General features: G+C 40.3%; 2 protein-coding genes across 4 annotated transcripts; one reads left to right on the forward strand and one right to left on the reverse strand.

Moving 5' to 3' along the window:
• The first annotated feature begins 3543 nt into the window (after positions 1–3543).
• On the forward strand, positions 3544–10071 carry gtf2f1 (general transcription factor IIF, polypeptide 1). Of its 2 annotated transcripts, XM_069149304.1 has the most exons (15): positions 3545–3594; positions 4610–4676; positions 4920–4995; positions 5552–5598; positions 5755–5827; positions 5996–6189; positions 6703–6873; positions 6978–7183; positions 7320–7470; positions 7586–7641; positions 7873–8004; positions 8146–8216; positions 8518–8659; positions 9135–9273; positions 9470–10071. In XM_069149304.1, the coding sequence occupies exons 3-15, from the start codon at positions 4984–4986 to the stop codon at positions 9672–9674; spliced, it is 1599 nt and encodes a 532-aa protein (XP_069005405.1). In that variant the 5' UTR covers positions 3545–3594; positions 4610–4676; positions 4920–4983; the 3' UTR covers positions 9675–10071. The 2 variants fall into 2 exon arrangements, with proteins under 2 accessions (XP_069005404.1, XP_069005405.1); XM_069149303.1 differs by lacking the exon at positions 4610–4676 and having other exon boundaries at positions 3544–3594.
• Positions 10072–10261: 190 nt separating this feature from the next.
• alkbh7 (alkB homolog 7) lies at positions 10262–13067 on the reverse strand. 2 transcript variants are annotated; one of them, XM_069149305.1, is made up of 4 exons: positions 12646–13066; positions 11813–11986; positions 11584–11708; positions 10262–11368 (listed from the first exon to the last, which is right to left on the reverse strand). In XM_069149305.1, exons 1-4 carry the CDS (start codon positions 12922–12924, stop codon positions 11248–11250), a joined length of 699 nt encoding a protein of 232 aa, XP_069005406.1. In that variant the 5' UTR covers positions 12925–13066; the 3' UTR covers positions 10262–11247. The 2 variants fall into 2 exon arrangements, with proteins under 2 accessions (XP_069005406.1, XP_069005407.1); XM_069149306.1 differs by having other exon boundaries at positions 11278–11441; positions 12646–13067.
• Between the last annotated feature and the right edge of the window lie 2781 nt (positions 13068–15848).

Here is a 15848-nt window from a genome sequence, read left to right on the forward strand (position 1 = left end):
ATAACTAATGAGAGGTATAAGAAAGGATGAACAAATGATTGTAACCATTTGAAAGAAAACTACAAAAGGTAGTTGACATTTAAGTTGCTGTAAAGCTAAGCACCTACTTGTGTAATTAAAAAAATTAAGTTTCAGGATGATATTTATAAGGCTTGCATTTCTCCTCTCTAATCTTTATTCATCTTTCTGTTCTTCAGCCTTGACCAAGTATATATATATATATATATATATATAGAGAGAGAGAGAGAGAGAGAGAGAGAGAGAGAGAGAGAGAGAATGAGAATGCACCAACACCACATGTTTCTGATTAAAGCTGTAGTCACACAATTGCAGAAAAGGAAAAGACTGGTAAACAGCACTTCGCAAATGCTTAGCATGAATTTAAAACTATTTGCAAGTTTCCCAAGCCTTAGTAAAATTACACTTTAAAAGACTTACTGGCTATAATGTGAACACTTTAACCAGTAATTACATCACGACAGAGTCTCGTGCAGTATATTTTTTTACAAGCATGAGAACAAGGCTGATATTTCACCAGCTGTTTTGTTTTTTGTTTTTTTTTCTGGTCTGATGATAATTTATTACTCTATGAATAAGTTTAGAAACATAACTTTATCTCTGAGCAGCAGTCCTTAGCCATTCAAGGTGTTCACAAATGTCAACATATTACATTACCATCTTCTTCCCCTAAAGCCCTACTATACCAGAGATTACCTCCTGAATCCAGTTCCATCCTGGTGTCCGTGCTGCTCCTGCCTCAGATGGTGTGATCTCTGAGTCTGTTTCCTTGGTTATTTCTCCAGCTCCAAAAGAAGATACAAATTAATGATGAATACCAATATCAAATGTAAGTGATGCAGATTGAGAGTGTGCCAGAATACTCAACATAGATCGACTATTTGATTTGATCACATGCCTTTGATCACAGGCAGACATTGAGGCTGTGATTCAAGCCAATCGACAGCTATTTGGTGATGTTCCACACACTACGGTGTTGGAGCATGACATTAATGAATTCATGTTGACATTGCAACACAGATCAAGCAACATGTCAGGTGAAAATGACAAAAAGAGAGTGAATGAAGAGAGAATCTACTGAATAATGGCCTTGGCAAACCCAGGTCTGTGGCGTTCCCCTTCCCTTGTAGCACATAAATATTGACCAGTTATACTGGCCACTCCTTAAGCCCTTTGTGTATTGTGAGGTTTTTTTGGTAAGGACTTTGTCCATAGTTTTCAGTGTTATTAGATTAAAGTAAAAAAAAAAAATCATTTTTAACCTTACACCTGTTTTCCATTGTGGACGCTATATCTCTGTAATGTTGTGAGGGAATATCTTCAAATGTGACACAAATAATTATTTGGAAAGAGGTATACAGTATATTATGGGAAGTAAATAATACACTTTGGGCCTGATTTACTAAAGGTTTGCATGTGAAAATCACGTGCAAACTTCACACCACCCATAAACAAATGTCCAAGCAGATTTACAAATGACGTTCAGTGAGGATTGTTTCTTCCAAATGTCCAATTTAGCACACGTTGTCCATTTTGCGTGTTTGCCTGAATGCATATGTCATATTGGGCGTTTCTACATGAAGGTGCAAAATAGTGGGAGGGGAAATGCAAATAGAACAACTTCGCACCTGCAACGATATTGACTAATCCTGAAAGTAGAAATAGGAGAAGTGATTGTTGTGTATTTTAGTACGACTGAAAGGAACGTATTTAACAGATGCGCAAATCTGGAGAGACGGCTGCTCTTAATGTGGTGAGAAGGAAACGCAGGGAAACTAAATAATACGTTGAGAACGTGGTTTTACACCCGTGGAAACATTTCTGAGATGTGGCAGATGAGGCAGAAATTATTCAGACATATAGTTTGTCCAGCGATGACACTTCTGAGTTATTGAATGATGATCGACAGCCAATAACAAGGAGGAGCCAAGCAATACCAGCAATTTAAAAAAAAAACGTCTTACGACTCAGCATCGTCCTGCCTCTAGGTTATTCCAGTGTATAGCTGCTTGGATATCCCACCCAGTCCCGTTATTCAGGTGTGCTGTCCCGGGTCAGAATGTGTCCCTCAGAATTCACAGGCAGCTTCGTAAGGTTCACGAGCTCTCGCGAGGCACTGAATGAGAAGTCACCTGCTCATCAAAGAAAGAGCCGGACCTGCTGATCGGTGTTTGTTAGAGGATCTTATCCACCGTTCCTCCTATTTTATTTGCCGAAGTTTTATTATTAGGCCTTTTTGTTTTTCGCCTTTTTGTTTTTCCCACGGTCTTGTTATATTTATATTTCTTAATTTCAATGGAATCAGATTTCCTTTTCCTTTTGCAGTCGCTCTGTTTTCCATTCTTAGAATCACTTTAACACACGCAACCCCCCTCATTTAAATACAGTGATTCGCACCTGATATCAGTGACGCAAATACTCTTACTAAATCACCCGCAAAACGGGTGCAAAATAAATGTGCAAACGTTTGGAAAAAAACAGGCAATTTAGCACCCTTTATTTGAGATCTTGGTAAATCAGCCCCTTTGTTTTCCTCTGCATTGATACATTCCAATAATCGGGTCTACAGTAATACTACTGTTAGTGGTTGCTTTTTTGTTGTTGTTTAGATTTATTCTTTAAATCAATTTGGATATTTGACTGTGAACAGAATACACAAAATCTGTATTTTTCCTTTAATTCTGCCAGATGTCACATTCTGCATGGAAGTGATTTTGTTTGATCCATGTGTTTAAAGTCCTGTGTTTGCTGCCATCTAGTAGTCTCATTGAGGATTTACAGTGCTGCAGTACTCGCCATACTGATATAAATGCAATACGTATAACTCTCTCTGTCTTCAGCGGATTATCATGCTATAAACGGCAGTAACAGCAATGTATAGCAAATAAAGGAGTTTGTTAAACAACAATTGTGTTTGAGTGAGAAAATAATATATTGTGGTCACATTTGTGGAATAACTGGGCCCAGAGCAGACACGATAACTTAATAACACATCCTGAAGGCTTTCAAAATATAATCCCCAGCCTGAAGCAATTAAAGGGCACGAACTAGAAGATCTGTGGTCACAATTGCGGTCTTCTTGCCACGGGTTAAAACTAAAAAGGGATACGACCACGAAGCACCCTACCTGCAAAAATAAAATAGAAATAGTCTATAAAAATTACCTAATGGATCATGTAACGTGCCATTAAATGCACCCATAAATAATATTGAAAATAAATCTATGCAATCATTTTTGGATAAAATGTGTTAATTTCTGTTTCAACTTGTTTTTTTTTTTACGTTATGTATAATTTAAATGTAATTTAATGTAATTTAATTGAATTTAACTTAATTTATTCATTTATTTACAAAGTATCTGTGTATACCTTTACATTTGTCTGCTAATTGAATTCCCCAAAGCTTCATACAACCCTGGTATAACCCGCGCCGACCCCAGCATGAGTTTAAAAAAATAAAAAAAAATAAAAAATGAAAGGAGGATCGGCGAGTTGCTAGGAACCATTTATTCCTGGTAAACGTTTCCTATCGGCCGTATAGGTTAACGGAACAAGCACAGTGGGAGTGCGCGAACCGGTAAATGAATATGTTTGTTGTAGATACCAGATTGTCTGTTTAATGTCTTCAGGGCAAATCTTTTGTCTGTATGGTTTGCATTTGTTTCACACATAGGTCCCGTGAGTTTGAACGTGGCTCGTTCTCGTACCGGAGGGTACCGACCGCAGCCACAGCGGCTGCCCGTTGCTCAAGTAGCATCAAGAGCTAACGTGACAACGGTGCACAAATGTGTTAATATATTTATGTTCAATAACGTCCAACCCTCATGGAAACCCTGCATCGTCCGTCTCTGTTGTAAAAAGTAATAATAATAATAATAATAATAATCTCACGAGATTCAAAACTGTCGCTTCAATTAGCCCTAATTTATCCCAGAAGTCTTTAAATAATCTGAGCCTGCTGTCTTTCTTTACACTCGGTGATGAATTCATAACATTTTAAATACACGATGGTAGAAGAAATGTGAAGGTCCTCCACCGAAGTCAAAGCTCCCAATACCAACCACAATGTGATAACACGTTGAACTACTGCATTCAAAACTGGACTCTGCATTAAATCGACAGTTGCATTTTACTGCTGTTGTTAATACAGGTTGTGCTTTTCTTTTCTTTTTTAAACTACTTTTTACCAGGGCTGGGCAATATATTGATATTATATTGCATTTTCTATGAGACTTGATATTGTCTTTGATTTCCGGATGTCCTTTTTATCGTGACAGGGCATAATCATGGTCTTTTCCTGGTTTTAAAGGCTGAATAGGGACGTGATGTCCTTTTCTGAAGTCACCAGACTGTTCTAGTTGTTGTTATTTTCCTTTTATTCATTATATTCATATTATTGATGATTATCAAAAATCTTACTGTGTAAATGTTTTTTTGTTTTTTTTTGAAAGCACCTCTACAATATCGTTGAATGTCCATGTTGCGGTATTTGGTCAAAATGTGAAAGTTTAATTGTGTCCCTCTCAACCAGCCCTGCGGTATACTGTTGGCTGGTTTAATCTACAGTAATGCATCACTTTTTTTTTTTTTAGATCAAGATATTTGATGGTGTTTCTGTCCTGTAAGAGTCTCTAAGGGGTCAACAAGAGTCATAAATTGGTAAAAACATGTGATAAATTTTGACTTGAATATCATGTTTTCTTTCATCCGGGGATTCGAGGTTTTTGTGAAATGAACTTGTACATTTTTGCAAAAGAACATGACAAACCGGCTTCCTCAAGTCTCTTTGTGGCAGCTAGATTGCATAAAGTTCGACTTGCAAACAATTGACAACGTGATGGCACTTTGCTTTGCGCACTTAACCATATAAATACTGTTATTAACGCAATTTCTTTTAAAAAGTGTATCCAACTGACCTGAAGCAGCAGTGAATGTGGTGAATAAATCCGAAGACAGACCACCAACCATGACATCACTGGTAAGTTGTGACTTAACTCAACTACAACAGACCAAATCGTACTTTTATGTTATTGAAGTTCAGTGTTGTGACATGTTTACTTCTGTAAATATACCTCAAGCTAGCTAGCCTGGCATACATGCCATTTGGCCAGCTTTGTTTTATTATTTACCACCAGCTCATCACACGACACAGTAATGTGATGAAGAGGCCATTGTCTGATATACACTGCACATCTATGAAATGACATTATAGATGAATTGAACCAGATTCAAGGATGTTGATCAATTTCCTGTATTTCTGCATTTTTACTACTGTATTTTATTTCTTAAACTGCTCTGCAACTTTTATTCTATTTTTAGCTTGTTTAATGTTTTAATGACTGTTTTTAAAGTTTCAATCAATGTTCTTAATTGTTTTTAAATGTCCTTTTCTTTTGCCTGATGTTTTAATGCTTTTAATGGTTTTATGTGAAGCACTTTGAATTGCCTTGTTGTTGAAATGTGCTATATAAATTAACTTGCCTTGCCTTACACACTCCTTTCAAAGAAATTCCCTGTATTTGTTTGTCTTGCAGGGGAGCAGCAGTTCCTCAACCACAGAATACACTGTGCGAGTCCCTAAGTGAGTACCACAAAACTGTGTGGACAAGCCTTGTCTCAGTTACCTCCTTGTTGTATTATTTAAACTGAAAAAGAAAAGCTCGACGCATTCTATTTCTTGCATTTTTCACGCGGGGTTTTGTTAGTTAACGACATCTTTTGTTTGTCTGCCCCACAGAAACACCAGCAAGAAGTACAATATAATGGCATTCAATTCAGGGGACAAAGTCAACTGTTCAACCTGGACACAGGTATGTGGGCTACATGTCACTGTATCGACACCTGGCGGATAGAGCTGCTTGGTGGGGCCAGAGTCAGTATGAGGCAGCAGTGACATGCGGTGCGATTCGCCTGAAGAGGATCCAGAGAATGCCATAACAAGTCTAAAGTTTGACTTTCACACTTCCTAACATCTCCAGGCTCGTATGGAGAGAGACATGAGTGCTCGTCGGATATACGGAGAGGAGGAGAATGCGGAAGGCGCAGCAGGTAGCGAGTTTGGCAAAAAGCAGCGTGAGGAAGCTCGGCGGAAGAAGTTTGGCATCGTGACCCGTGAGTTCAAAGTAGAGGACCAGCCCTGGATTCTCAAAGTCAACGGCAAGGCGGGCAAGAGGTGAGGAGAGAGACTTTGTTACTCTCTGAATCACTGCTACTTTCATGAACTCGCAACCCTTAATTGGTGTTTCAGTATTTAGATATGTCCTTACTGATACTACATACTTATGTAAATATTAAGAAGAAATTTCCCCTCGGGGATTAATAAAGTGTATAAAATCAAAAAAAATCAAAAATTAAGCTAATTTGTCCAGTATATCAGGAACAAACACAGGATGTAAGTGAAACTGAGATGTTACATGAGGTATTATTTAGAGAAATCTCTCCGTCTGTTTCTTGAAATCTGCAGATGATTTAATGTAGGAAAGATTCGGGCTGTCAAATTTTTGAAACCATTTAGTGGCTAACTGTGTCCTTTTGTAGTTTTTAAAGTTTGTTGACAAAACCCGCATTCGTGGAAATGAATGAAAAATTATTGTGTGTAGTTTGTCGCTGCTGCCCATGAATGGGGATCACTACTGTTTGCAATACAGCCACTCTCTCCTTCTGTGTGTGAATGTGTTTATGTCAGGTTCAAAGGTCTAAAGAAGGGCGGTGTTACAGAAAATGCCTCCTACTACATCTTTACACAATGCCCTGATGGAGCTTTTGAGGCCTTTCCTGTCCACGGCTGGTACAACTTCACACCGCTGGCCAAGCACCGCACTCTGACTGCTGAGGAAGCCGAGGAGGAGTGGGGCAGGTGAGTGAGGGACGGGTGTTTCACAGTGATGAAGGAAAATGAGTACTTAAATTTAGTCCTTAGTTTGCAAATGTGTCAGCCACTTATTGATCCTCTTTTTACAGGAGGAACAAGGTGGTGAATCACTTCAGTATTATGCTTCAGAGGCGTCTGCGGGAGCAGGAGCGGGGCGATGATGACGAGGATGAGACGGATAAATCTGGGAAGAAGAAAAAGAAGGGAGGTGGGAGAGGGGGTGAACTGCGCATCCACGACCTGGAAGATGACCTGGAGATGAGCAGCGATGACAGCGACAGCAGTATGGGGGAAGGTAAGGAGAAACAAGCAGGAAGGGACTCCAGCAGCCAATTCAAACCAGACATTCCTGTCCACATTTTCCTCTCCCGTTTCATTGTTTGATGTTCTTTTTTTTTCAACCACTCGGGCCCCTCTCTTTTATTGGACAGACGGAGAGAGCAAGACCAAAGTGAAGAAAGACACAGGCAAAGGAAAAGCAAAGAAAAAGAAGAGAAAGAGCAATGAAAACGAGGCCCTTGAAGACAGCGATGACGGCGACTACGAGGGTCTAGAAGTGGATTATATGTCAGATGAAAGCAGGTATGATCCCTCACATTGTGGCATGTAAAATTGCTCTTTATGGACACTATGTATGGTGGGAATGAGGGTTGTGTTTGTTTTCTTACTGATGGGGTATTTTGTTGTCCTAAATTAGCTCAGACGAAGAGCCGGAGAAGGGAAAGTCCAGCAAAGGAGAAGACCACCCCAAAGGTCAGATCTATTCATTATTAAACATTGAAAAGACACCAAAAAAATTCCTAAAACTAGGCACATGATCACTAGGCAAGTAATAATTTGACTGGTATGAATTTCATGTTCAGATCTATAATCTTGAGTGTGTTTGTGTGTGTGTGGGGTGCCCTTAAATTGTCAATAATCACTTTTCAGAGTTTACGTCTCTGTATTTAGGTTGTTTTCTTTCTACATATTTGTCTTTTGTAGGGATTGATGAGGCATCTGAAAGCGAGGAAGAGAGCGAGGAGGAGAAACAGAATGAGGAGGAAGCGAAAGAGGAGGAAGAGGAAGAGGAAGGGAAGAAAACCCCGGTTCAAACGGAAAAGAAGAAGAAAAAAGGTACGGACGTCATGAAGACCGGTGACAGTTTGACAAAATACATGCTGCTGAATGAAGTCTCGAACAATCTAAGCAATGTTAAATGATGGACAAGGACAAAGGGTAAAATGGTATTGAGTTGTGTGGGTTCGTGTGTCACAGACAGCAGCGGAGAATCGGACACCTCAGAAGACAGCGACATCGAGGGAGAAACAGCCTCTGCTTTGTTCATGGTGGTTAGTGTGTGTGTGGCTGAGCAAATGAATAGTGTATTTCTTCCTCCAAATCATGACCTCACCTATGTATTTTTTTTTTTATAATCATTGTTGGTAAAAATATTTTTTTGCAGTTATCCGTAGCCTTTCCCCAATGCTCATAAAATAACAAATATACTTTAACACCGTGCTTCAAATTCTGTATCGCTGAGCTATTTTCGATCAGTGGTGAACGTGTGAATGCGTTTGTATTTCCATTTTTTTAGTGTGCATCTTTTTTAATTTCCACTGAAGATCCGTTTTACCCTCCTCCTCTCAGAAGAAGCGCACTCCTCCAAAGCGCGGAGGAGGTCGAGGCTCCGCCGGCAGCTCCAGGACCGGCAGTCGTCCAGGGACACCATCCATCGACCCCGCCTGCACCTCCAACACACTCCGCGCCGCTGCCAGCAAGCTAGAACAAGGTGTTTGCCCGTAAACCAACACAAACACACACACACAAAATTACAATTAAATCAAGACAAACGAGAGATGTTTTAATGTACGTGTGTGGAACTTTCTACAAGTGGCTGTCAATTCTGAGACTTGTCTTTTTTTGCCGTTCGATTCCAACTCAATCTCCCTTTTCTATAATGTTGCACTGGTCATCTCATTCCACAGCACCTGCCACTTTTACGTTCATCATTCCAAACTGTATTTATTTTTGTTTAATTTGTTTTTGTGTATATAGTCTATGTCTGTGTGTATTTTTTATTCGTTGCTCTTATTTATTTATTTATTTTAATAATTATTTTTTTCTCCATCTTATTTCCTATATCTCATAAGTATTTTTTAAAATTGTTCATATTGTGTGCACTTTTTTTTTTTTTTTTTTTCTGTGCTGCTGTGACGAGTAAAATTCTCCATTGTGGGATTAATAAAGTCTAATCTAATCGACAGGCAAGAGACAGACGCAGGGTCCGAACACTGACTCTCCAGCTGCCAAAAGGCTAAAGATGGAGCCCAGCAGTCAGAGCCCTGCTCCATCTGGGAAGAGCACACCTCAACCCCCATCAGGCAAATCCACTCCTAGCTCAAGGTATTTTGTTCTTTTCTGCCTCTTATAGGTATAAACTTCTATATATCTTCTTAGATTTTTTTTTGCAAAACTTTAAAATATGTCATAATTAACGCAGCTGACTTCAGAATACAAATAGGTATTTCGTTTAAACCTAAAAAGCAAGTATGTCTCGGTGGTAAAATCACTCTTCTTTTATCTTCACTTGCCCCAACAGTGATGTGCAGCTGACAGAGGAAGCAGTCCGGCGCTACCTGATCCGTAAACCGATGACCACCAAAGACTTGCTGAAGAAGTTCCAGACCAAGCGCACAGGTTTGAGCAGTGAGCAGACTGTCAATGTGCTGGCACAGATCCTTAAACGCCTCAATCCCGAGCGCAAAAATGTAAACGACAAAATGCACTTCTACCTCACTGAGTAACCAATCGGAGGAGAGGGGGGGGGGGGGGGGGACAATAACCTCTTCTACTGAAAGGTTTTGGTGTTTTTCAAAAAGCCCCAGACCAACGGAAGTGGGGTTTTGTGTCGCACAACTTGTGCTTGTGCAGCAGCATCAGAAGGTGAAACTCTCTTCCCAGGTGGCATCTATCAAAAAAAAAAAAAAAGAAGCATTTTGGCAAGTATTTTGAATTTGTTTTTTCATAGTCTAAAATCTCTCAGTAACAGAAACCTTGGTGAGGATAAAACAAATCAATCTCTGCATGGTTTGTCTACATGTGTAAACAGTCTAACTTAGAACTTGGTGAATGCAAAGAGTCTATAACTTGTTTTTCTGAGGTAGAAACTTTTCTAATAAAATTTAAAGTGACTATATTAAAGATTTATCGATGTACCTCACCCATCACATTCCCTTTATGTTTATAATAATAAACAAAAAACATCTTAATAATGTAATTATTATTATTATTACTTCGTGACACTTTTCCCCCTAGAGTGGTCAAAAAAGAGGAACCAGCTATGTAGTATGTATATTACTTGTTTCTATTATTCAAATAGAAACGTCACACACTGAACCAAGAAGAGACCTTATTCCATTTGAATTACCTTTTATTTGACATGGTAAAGTGCACTGGACATGTTTCAGAGTCTGTATAATGCAGAAATAGAGGAACACACCAAAGTGATAGTTTTATATAAATACAAAATTTAGAACCATTTTAATGTTACCCAACATTTGTATAGAGCTCACCAGCAGTGAGTGCTGATTTAAATGCTGTTCAGACTTAAATGGCAGAGCTGTTTGAAAGGTTGGTACAATCCTGCAGTTTATTTCAATTAGCAGGATTTTAAAGAGGCTTCAGGAGTCTAACAATAAGGAGTTCATTTAGTTTAAGCTGCGGTAGACGCTTCCTTTTTTTGGGTGTCGTCGGGGAACATGTCTTTTCATAACCTTTCAGCAAATTGTAATTTCAGTGGTCTGCGAGAACACTAGGTCTCTACAGCTTCTATTAGCTTCGTGTTCAGGGTTTAGAAAACGTAGCCGTGACAGAGACTTTACACCAATCACGGGTCATTTCAGAAGGGTGAACCTATTGTCTGCTCCACAAGTGCAGATGCACGTGTATGTCCCTTCAGATATTAAGCCTGATTCAGTGGCAGAAAATCCTGGAGAAACAGTTCATGTTTGAGCACTGGCAACAGTGGGAGACATTGACCCCCCCCCCCCCCCCCCCCCCCCCTCCCACGTTCAATTCTCCTCTCTGCGAGGCGCATGAATGCCAACGAGGGTGAAGAAGCTGCAGCTGTAGAGTAGCTGTCCTGGGGTCCTGGGGTTCTGGGTGACAGGCCAGGACTGGGTGTTGCTGAATGGGGACTCTGCACTGCACACCGACATCAAACCCTACAGCCTTTAGAACAGGATTAAGGATGTCTTTGACACATCATCATCATCACAGTAACTAAAACGACTTTAAGGAGATCAGCTTTAATATCGCCATGAAGATCACCGAGCCAATCCTCCGAGCTCAACTCATGTCCTGTTAACATCTAAGCCGTTAGCCCGGAATGTTCCGGCAGATGACGGAGATTCGACGCTGCCGAGGAACTCTCTGTCCGTTGAACACTGACCCCTCGTCTTTCAGGATCTCGTGAGTGAAGTTATATCTGGCCCGGTCCCTGTACAGGTGTGAAGAGGACAGGATGAAACGCACCACGGACTCTTGTTTAAACTTCGATATCGTCAGGTATCCTGCAGAGTGGGACTTGGGTAAGACTCATTTACGGTATTTAAAACATCCGCCACTTAGCTCTTTGCGGTAATCAGAGAACTTGAAATACTTTATATTCAGAAAATGTACTATTTGAACCGAGTTCAGTGTCATATACCGAACCTCAGTATGTAGAGGGAGCGTCGGGGCAGCAGCAGGTCCAGCCATTCACTGGCGGCATCCTCCTTCACTAAGCGCATGACACTGTCTGACAAAAGACTCAGGCCCGCAATGGTGCTGCCACAGAACTGAAAAATTAGAAAATGGACAGACAGAATGACAATAAGAGCCATATAAAACCAAAGGTTACAGTGAAATAAAATAAAAAAAAAAAAAAAAAGGGGAAACCCACCTTGACACTGTCGATGTGGGGTTTGATGTAGCCAGTTTTGTCCAAATCTAGAATGTGCACAGGGCCGAGCAGAGGGCTTCCTTCAGGAAACGCTACAGATCGGACCCGACTCAAGATCTCCTCACATGCTGCCCCCCAACTCGCACGCTCAGTCTCCCGGTACCCGTGAATTGCCTTAATGCGTAAAAGTGAGCACAGCACAGATGAAGTCAGCATCACTTCTCAATTCAAATAACGGTCTAACTTTGCAGTAAGTGACCTGAGGGGGGAGAGGGGAGGGGAGGGGAGGGGGGGCACACTTGTGTTTCTGATACAATATTGAATTAAAGGCCAGTATTTCGCCTCTGGGTCTGAAACGTGATCCGGGAACTACGTCTGATTATTTTACACAGTCACACTCGGCTGCCAGTTTATCCCTTACACAGCTAAAACTCATGCAGTCGAATACAAATGTTCAGCAGTAAAGGTGCTGTTGGACTGCATTGCATTATACAGAGGACTATCTGTTTTTAAACCTACCAGTCAATAATGTAAAAGAGTGGTTAAAAAAAAAACTAAACGCAATGCAGTTCAACAGTACTATAAACTACATTCAGCCAAATTATCCTAAAGTTGATTCAACACCAGTCAAACTACAGTCTACTGCAGGACTGTTGCATTAGGCTGTATAAGCACCTGACAAACTGGCAACTGGGTGTATAAAAAAGGTCATTGGCATCTAAAGCCTTTACTGACTGGGCTGATTTAATCATGGGAAGAAAAAAAACCACCTGTGAATCTTGTTTCATGGAAGTAAATTAAACGTTCAAGCGGGACCAATAAACGCGACTCACGTCGTCCCAGTGGTCGAATTCGTAGCGCTTCTTCTTCAGGCCCGGCTCGAGCTCTCCCAGTAGAGCAGCCTCCTCGTCCTCGGTGATGAAGCCCGCTCTCACCTCCACCTGCGATCCGAGTCGGCGCACCAGCTCCCGGCTTGACCCCACGACCGGAGCCTCACCTCGGAGAGGCAGCGGGCCGCCGCAGCCGCCGCCGCCAGAGCTCAGGCGACGCCGGTGGCCAGCGGAAGCAGCTGGCTTGTGGACTCGTCTTAACAGCGTGCGCAACAGTTTCATCTTCGCGACTGAAATGGCGTTAGTGGCAACCGGCAGTGTGAGTCGACGACGAGTCAGCGTCGTTAAATAGTCCTATTTGCGTTGCTTTCTTGTTGACGTTAGTCAAGGAACTATGTGACGCGCCATGTTGCGATCGCAATGCGTTGTGGGGGACGTAGTCTTCCAGCCAGCAACAAAACGCCTGAAACACGATTAAGAACCTTTGAAATGTGTTTTAGAAATATAACCATTTTCTATTTCCCTAAGAAAGTAAATAACAATAAGTATTTAAAAATAAAAAAAATGCCCGTGTCCATGAAATAATAGTCTTTTTTTTTTTTTTTTTTTTTAGGCATACAAAGTATAGCTGCAACGAAAGTCGTATTAATCAAGCAAGTTAATTGACCCCAGAATTATTTGCCAAACATTTTGATAACCAGTTTATCATTTTGCATCAGTCTTTTCTTCTAGAAAAATGCGAACATTCTCTGATTCCAGAGATGATGTTTTCTGCTTCCTTTAACCTTCCGTGATGATAAACTGAATACCTTTTGCACTTTGAACCGTTGGTCTGGACAAAACAAAACATTTTAGCCTGCATTAAATGTCGACATTTTCTCACCCTTTTTGACATTTCAAACACCAAGCAACTATTTGATTAATCAAGAAAGAGTTTGTTTCTCTACACACATGCGGTCTCTTCTCTTTTGTCAAGGTAATATCGAAGGATCATGATCTTGAACTGAATTCTAGGAAAACAGACAGCAATGGACCTTGGTGGCAGTTTTTTTTATTTAAATTGTAGTCAGCAAGTGTTATTTCGATTATTGGCCCAACAGCTTGCCTCGATGTTTATATGTATGTGCAAGCTTCCAGGCATGCATGCAAAAGTGCATGGTCAAAAGTGGAAAAACAGCTGCTGCTAGTTCTAACGATTTGGGGACATGAACACATACATGGAAGAGTGGCAGCCAGGGAAGCATGGGAATGCAGATGTTGTAGTTCTTCAGTGTGAACAGCGGAGGGCAGTGAACACTGATGATTGTAAATATACTCGGGTTAATAAGTAAACACTGAGACATAAAGCAGTGTTTCAAAAAGATGTAGTTTTTAGTGTGCACATGGAGGTGGACACATTTTTTTTTTTTTTAAAGGTCCTATTTATTGCAGAGCTGCTTTCTGAAAAGACTTACACGGTGCAGGGGGTTTGAAAAGTGTCTGGTAGAAATAACAGCTAGATTTCGTTTAGATTTTTAAACTCATTAATAATGTATTAGAAATTGAATTGTTCACAATGTGATTACATGACAGCCTCCACTGTAAAAAGACTAACCAAAGAACAACAGTAATGAAAAAACAACTGAAATGTATAGGCCACATAAATTATTCCGAAATTAAAAAAAAAAAAAAATAGTAAAAGAAATATGGTACAAAAATAAGAACCAATAAATACAGCACAGGATTAATGAATACAGAAAATACGGATATTGCCCATTTTCTTTGGCCCGCATAGGCCCACAGAGTGAAAAGGTGATATTTGCAAGGTTGGAAAAGAAATAGGGTATGAAAAGGAGGGAGGAGAGAGTTGCAAGAGAAGATAAAATGATGACTTCATCCTCACTAGAGATTCTCTTTAAAAAAAAAAAAAAAAATAGAAACACTGGCCTACTTACCACTAAGGACAGGTTACCACCCTCTCTCTTCTGCTTCCTCTTGTTTCCAGGCAAAACCCTTTTGTTAGGGAGATGCTAGTATATTAGGGAAGTGAAGTATCTCCTGTACCCCTGAAAATAAATTTGTGGACTTTTGGTTCAATTATAGATCCGTAATGAAACGCGTAACTTCCAGGAAGCAGGGACAAGATTGACTAACGGAGAAAGAAGATTTTGCTAGTGCATGACCAGCTGGCTTGCTCTACGACTAGACCATTCATTCTAGATGTTTAAACTTGCAATACTAGTGCTAATTACTGCGTACGTCTACAGCATGCGTATTTTTTTCTGCCGCACTTTGCTCTATCCACCATACTCGCACATACAGAGGCAAATCCTGCTTTTGATACATGTGTGCATTAGCCTATACACGTAACAATCCAAATGCATCCACTGCATATACAAGGATTATTAGTGCTCCTTCTGTGAGCCGACTGTTGGTCTCGGTCACTGAGCATCCACAATAAAAAAAACTATTAAAAAAAAACTCGCACAACCCCTCCTCCAACACACACATACAACTGATGGGATGCCCATTTCATTGTTGGATGCCATGTTGCTGCCCCCAGCATTACATTCATCCAACCATGATGAGTGTTTTGGCTACATGTTTTAATTCCCAGTTGGTGCAGTCATTTAAAGCCTCTATGATTCACCGAATTATCATCGGTCAGTTTTTCCTGGAGGCATCATTATGCCTTCTGTTGAATCATGCAATTAAAATGAAAATCACCAGAAAAGTACTTGGCAGTATTTTTTGCAAGATACTTGTGTGTAACCCGTTTGCCATTAGTGCACAATATTAAGCACCAAGGATCATATCATAAGATAGCATTTTTATTACTATCTTTTGAGACATAAATATCTTAACACTAGAGCAGAATGACAATATTTTCGTTTTAAGTCGAGATGTTGTGTTTATAATGGTTTGGGGCAGGTTGTGAGGTGACAAAGTTACAACCCTGTTTCCAAAAAAGTTGGGACGCTGGGTGAAAGACCTCAGATCACAGGACAGTTTTCCACTTCAGTCCATGTTAAATGAAGTCATGGCCTAGCGAAGGCAGCAGTGTTTCTGGATCATGCTTATATACAGTATGGTTTCTTCTGTGCATGGCAGAGTTTTAATCTGCATTTGTGGAAGCAGCGATGAATTGTTTTCACATACAATGATTTTCGGAAGTGTTCCTGAGCCCATGCAGTGATTTCCATTACAAAATCATGTCCATTTTTAAT

Source organism: Embiotoca jacksoni, unplaced genomic scaffold (assembly GCF_022577435.1).
Source record: "Embiotoca jacksoni isolate LCO1_2020_lvr unplaced genomic scaffold, fEmbJac1.0.p SCAF_15, whole genome shotgun sequence".
In the NCBI taxonomy this organism is placed as follows: domain Eukaryota; kingdom Metazoa; phylum Chordata; class Actinopteri; family Embiotocidae; genus Embiotoca; species Embiotoca jacksoni.

Bases quoted from the DNA above. Each gene is read 5' to 3' on its own strand.
- gtf2f1 (XM_069149303.1), top strand. The intron at 6,874-6,977 runs GTGAGTGAGGGA...CTCTTTTTACAG, and splicing joins GCCGAGGAGGAGTGGGGCAG to GAGGAACAAGGTGGTGAATC. The intron at 8,217-8,517 runs GTGGTTAGTGTG...TCCTCCTCTCAG, and splicing joins CAGCCTCTGCTTTGTTCATG to AAGAAGCGCACTCCTCCAAA.
- alkbh7 (XM_069149305.1), bottom strand. From the start codon at position 12,924: ATGAAACTGTTGCGCACGCTGTTAAGACGAGTCCACAAGCCAGCTGCT. The intron at 11,987-12,645 runs GTGAGTCGCGTT...TTACGCATTAAG, and splicing joins AATTCGACCACTGGGACGAC to GCAATTCACGGGTACCGGGA. The intron at 11,369-11,583 runs GTTCGGTATATG...ACACCTGTACAG, and splicing joins CGCTCCCTCTACATACTGAG to GGACCGGGCCAGATATAACT.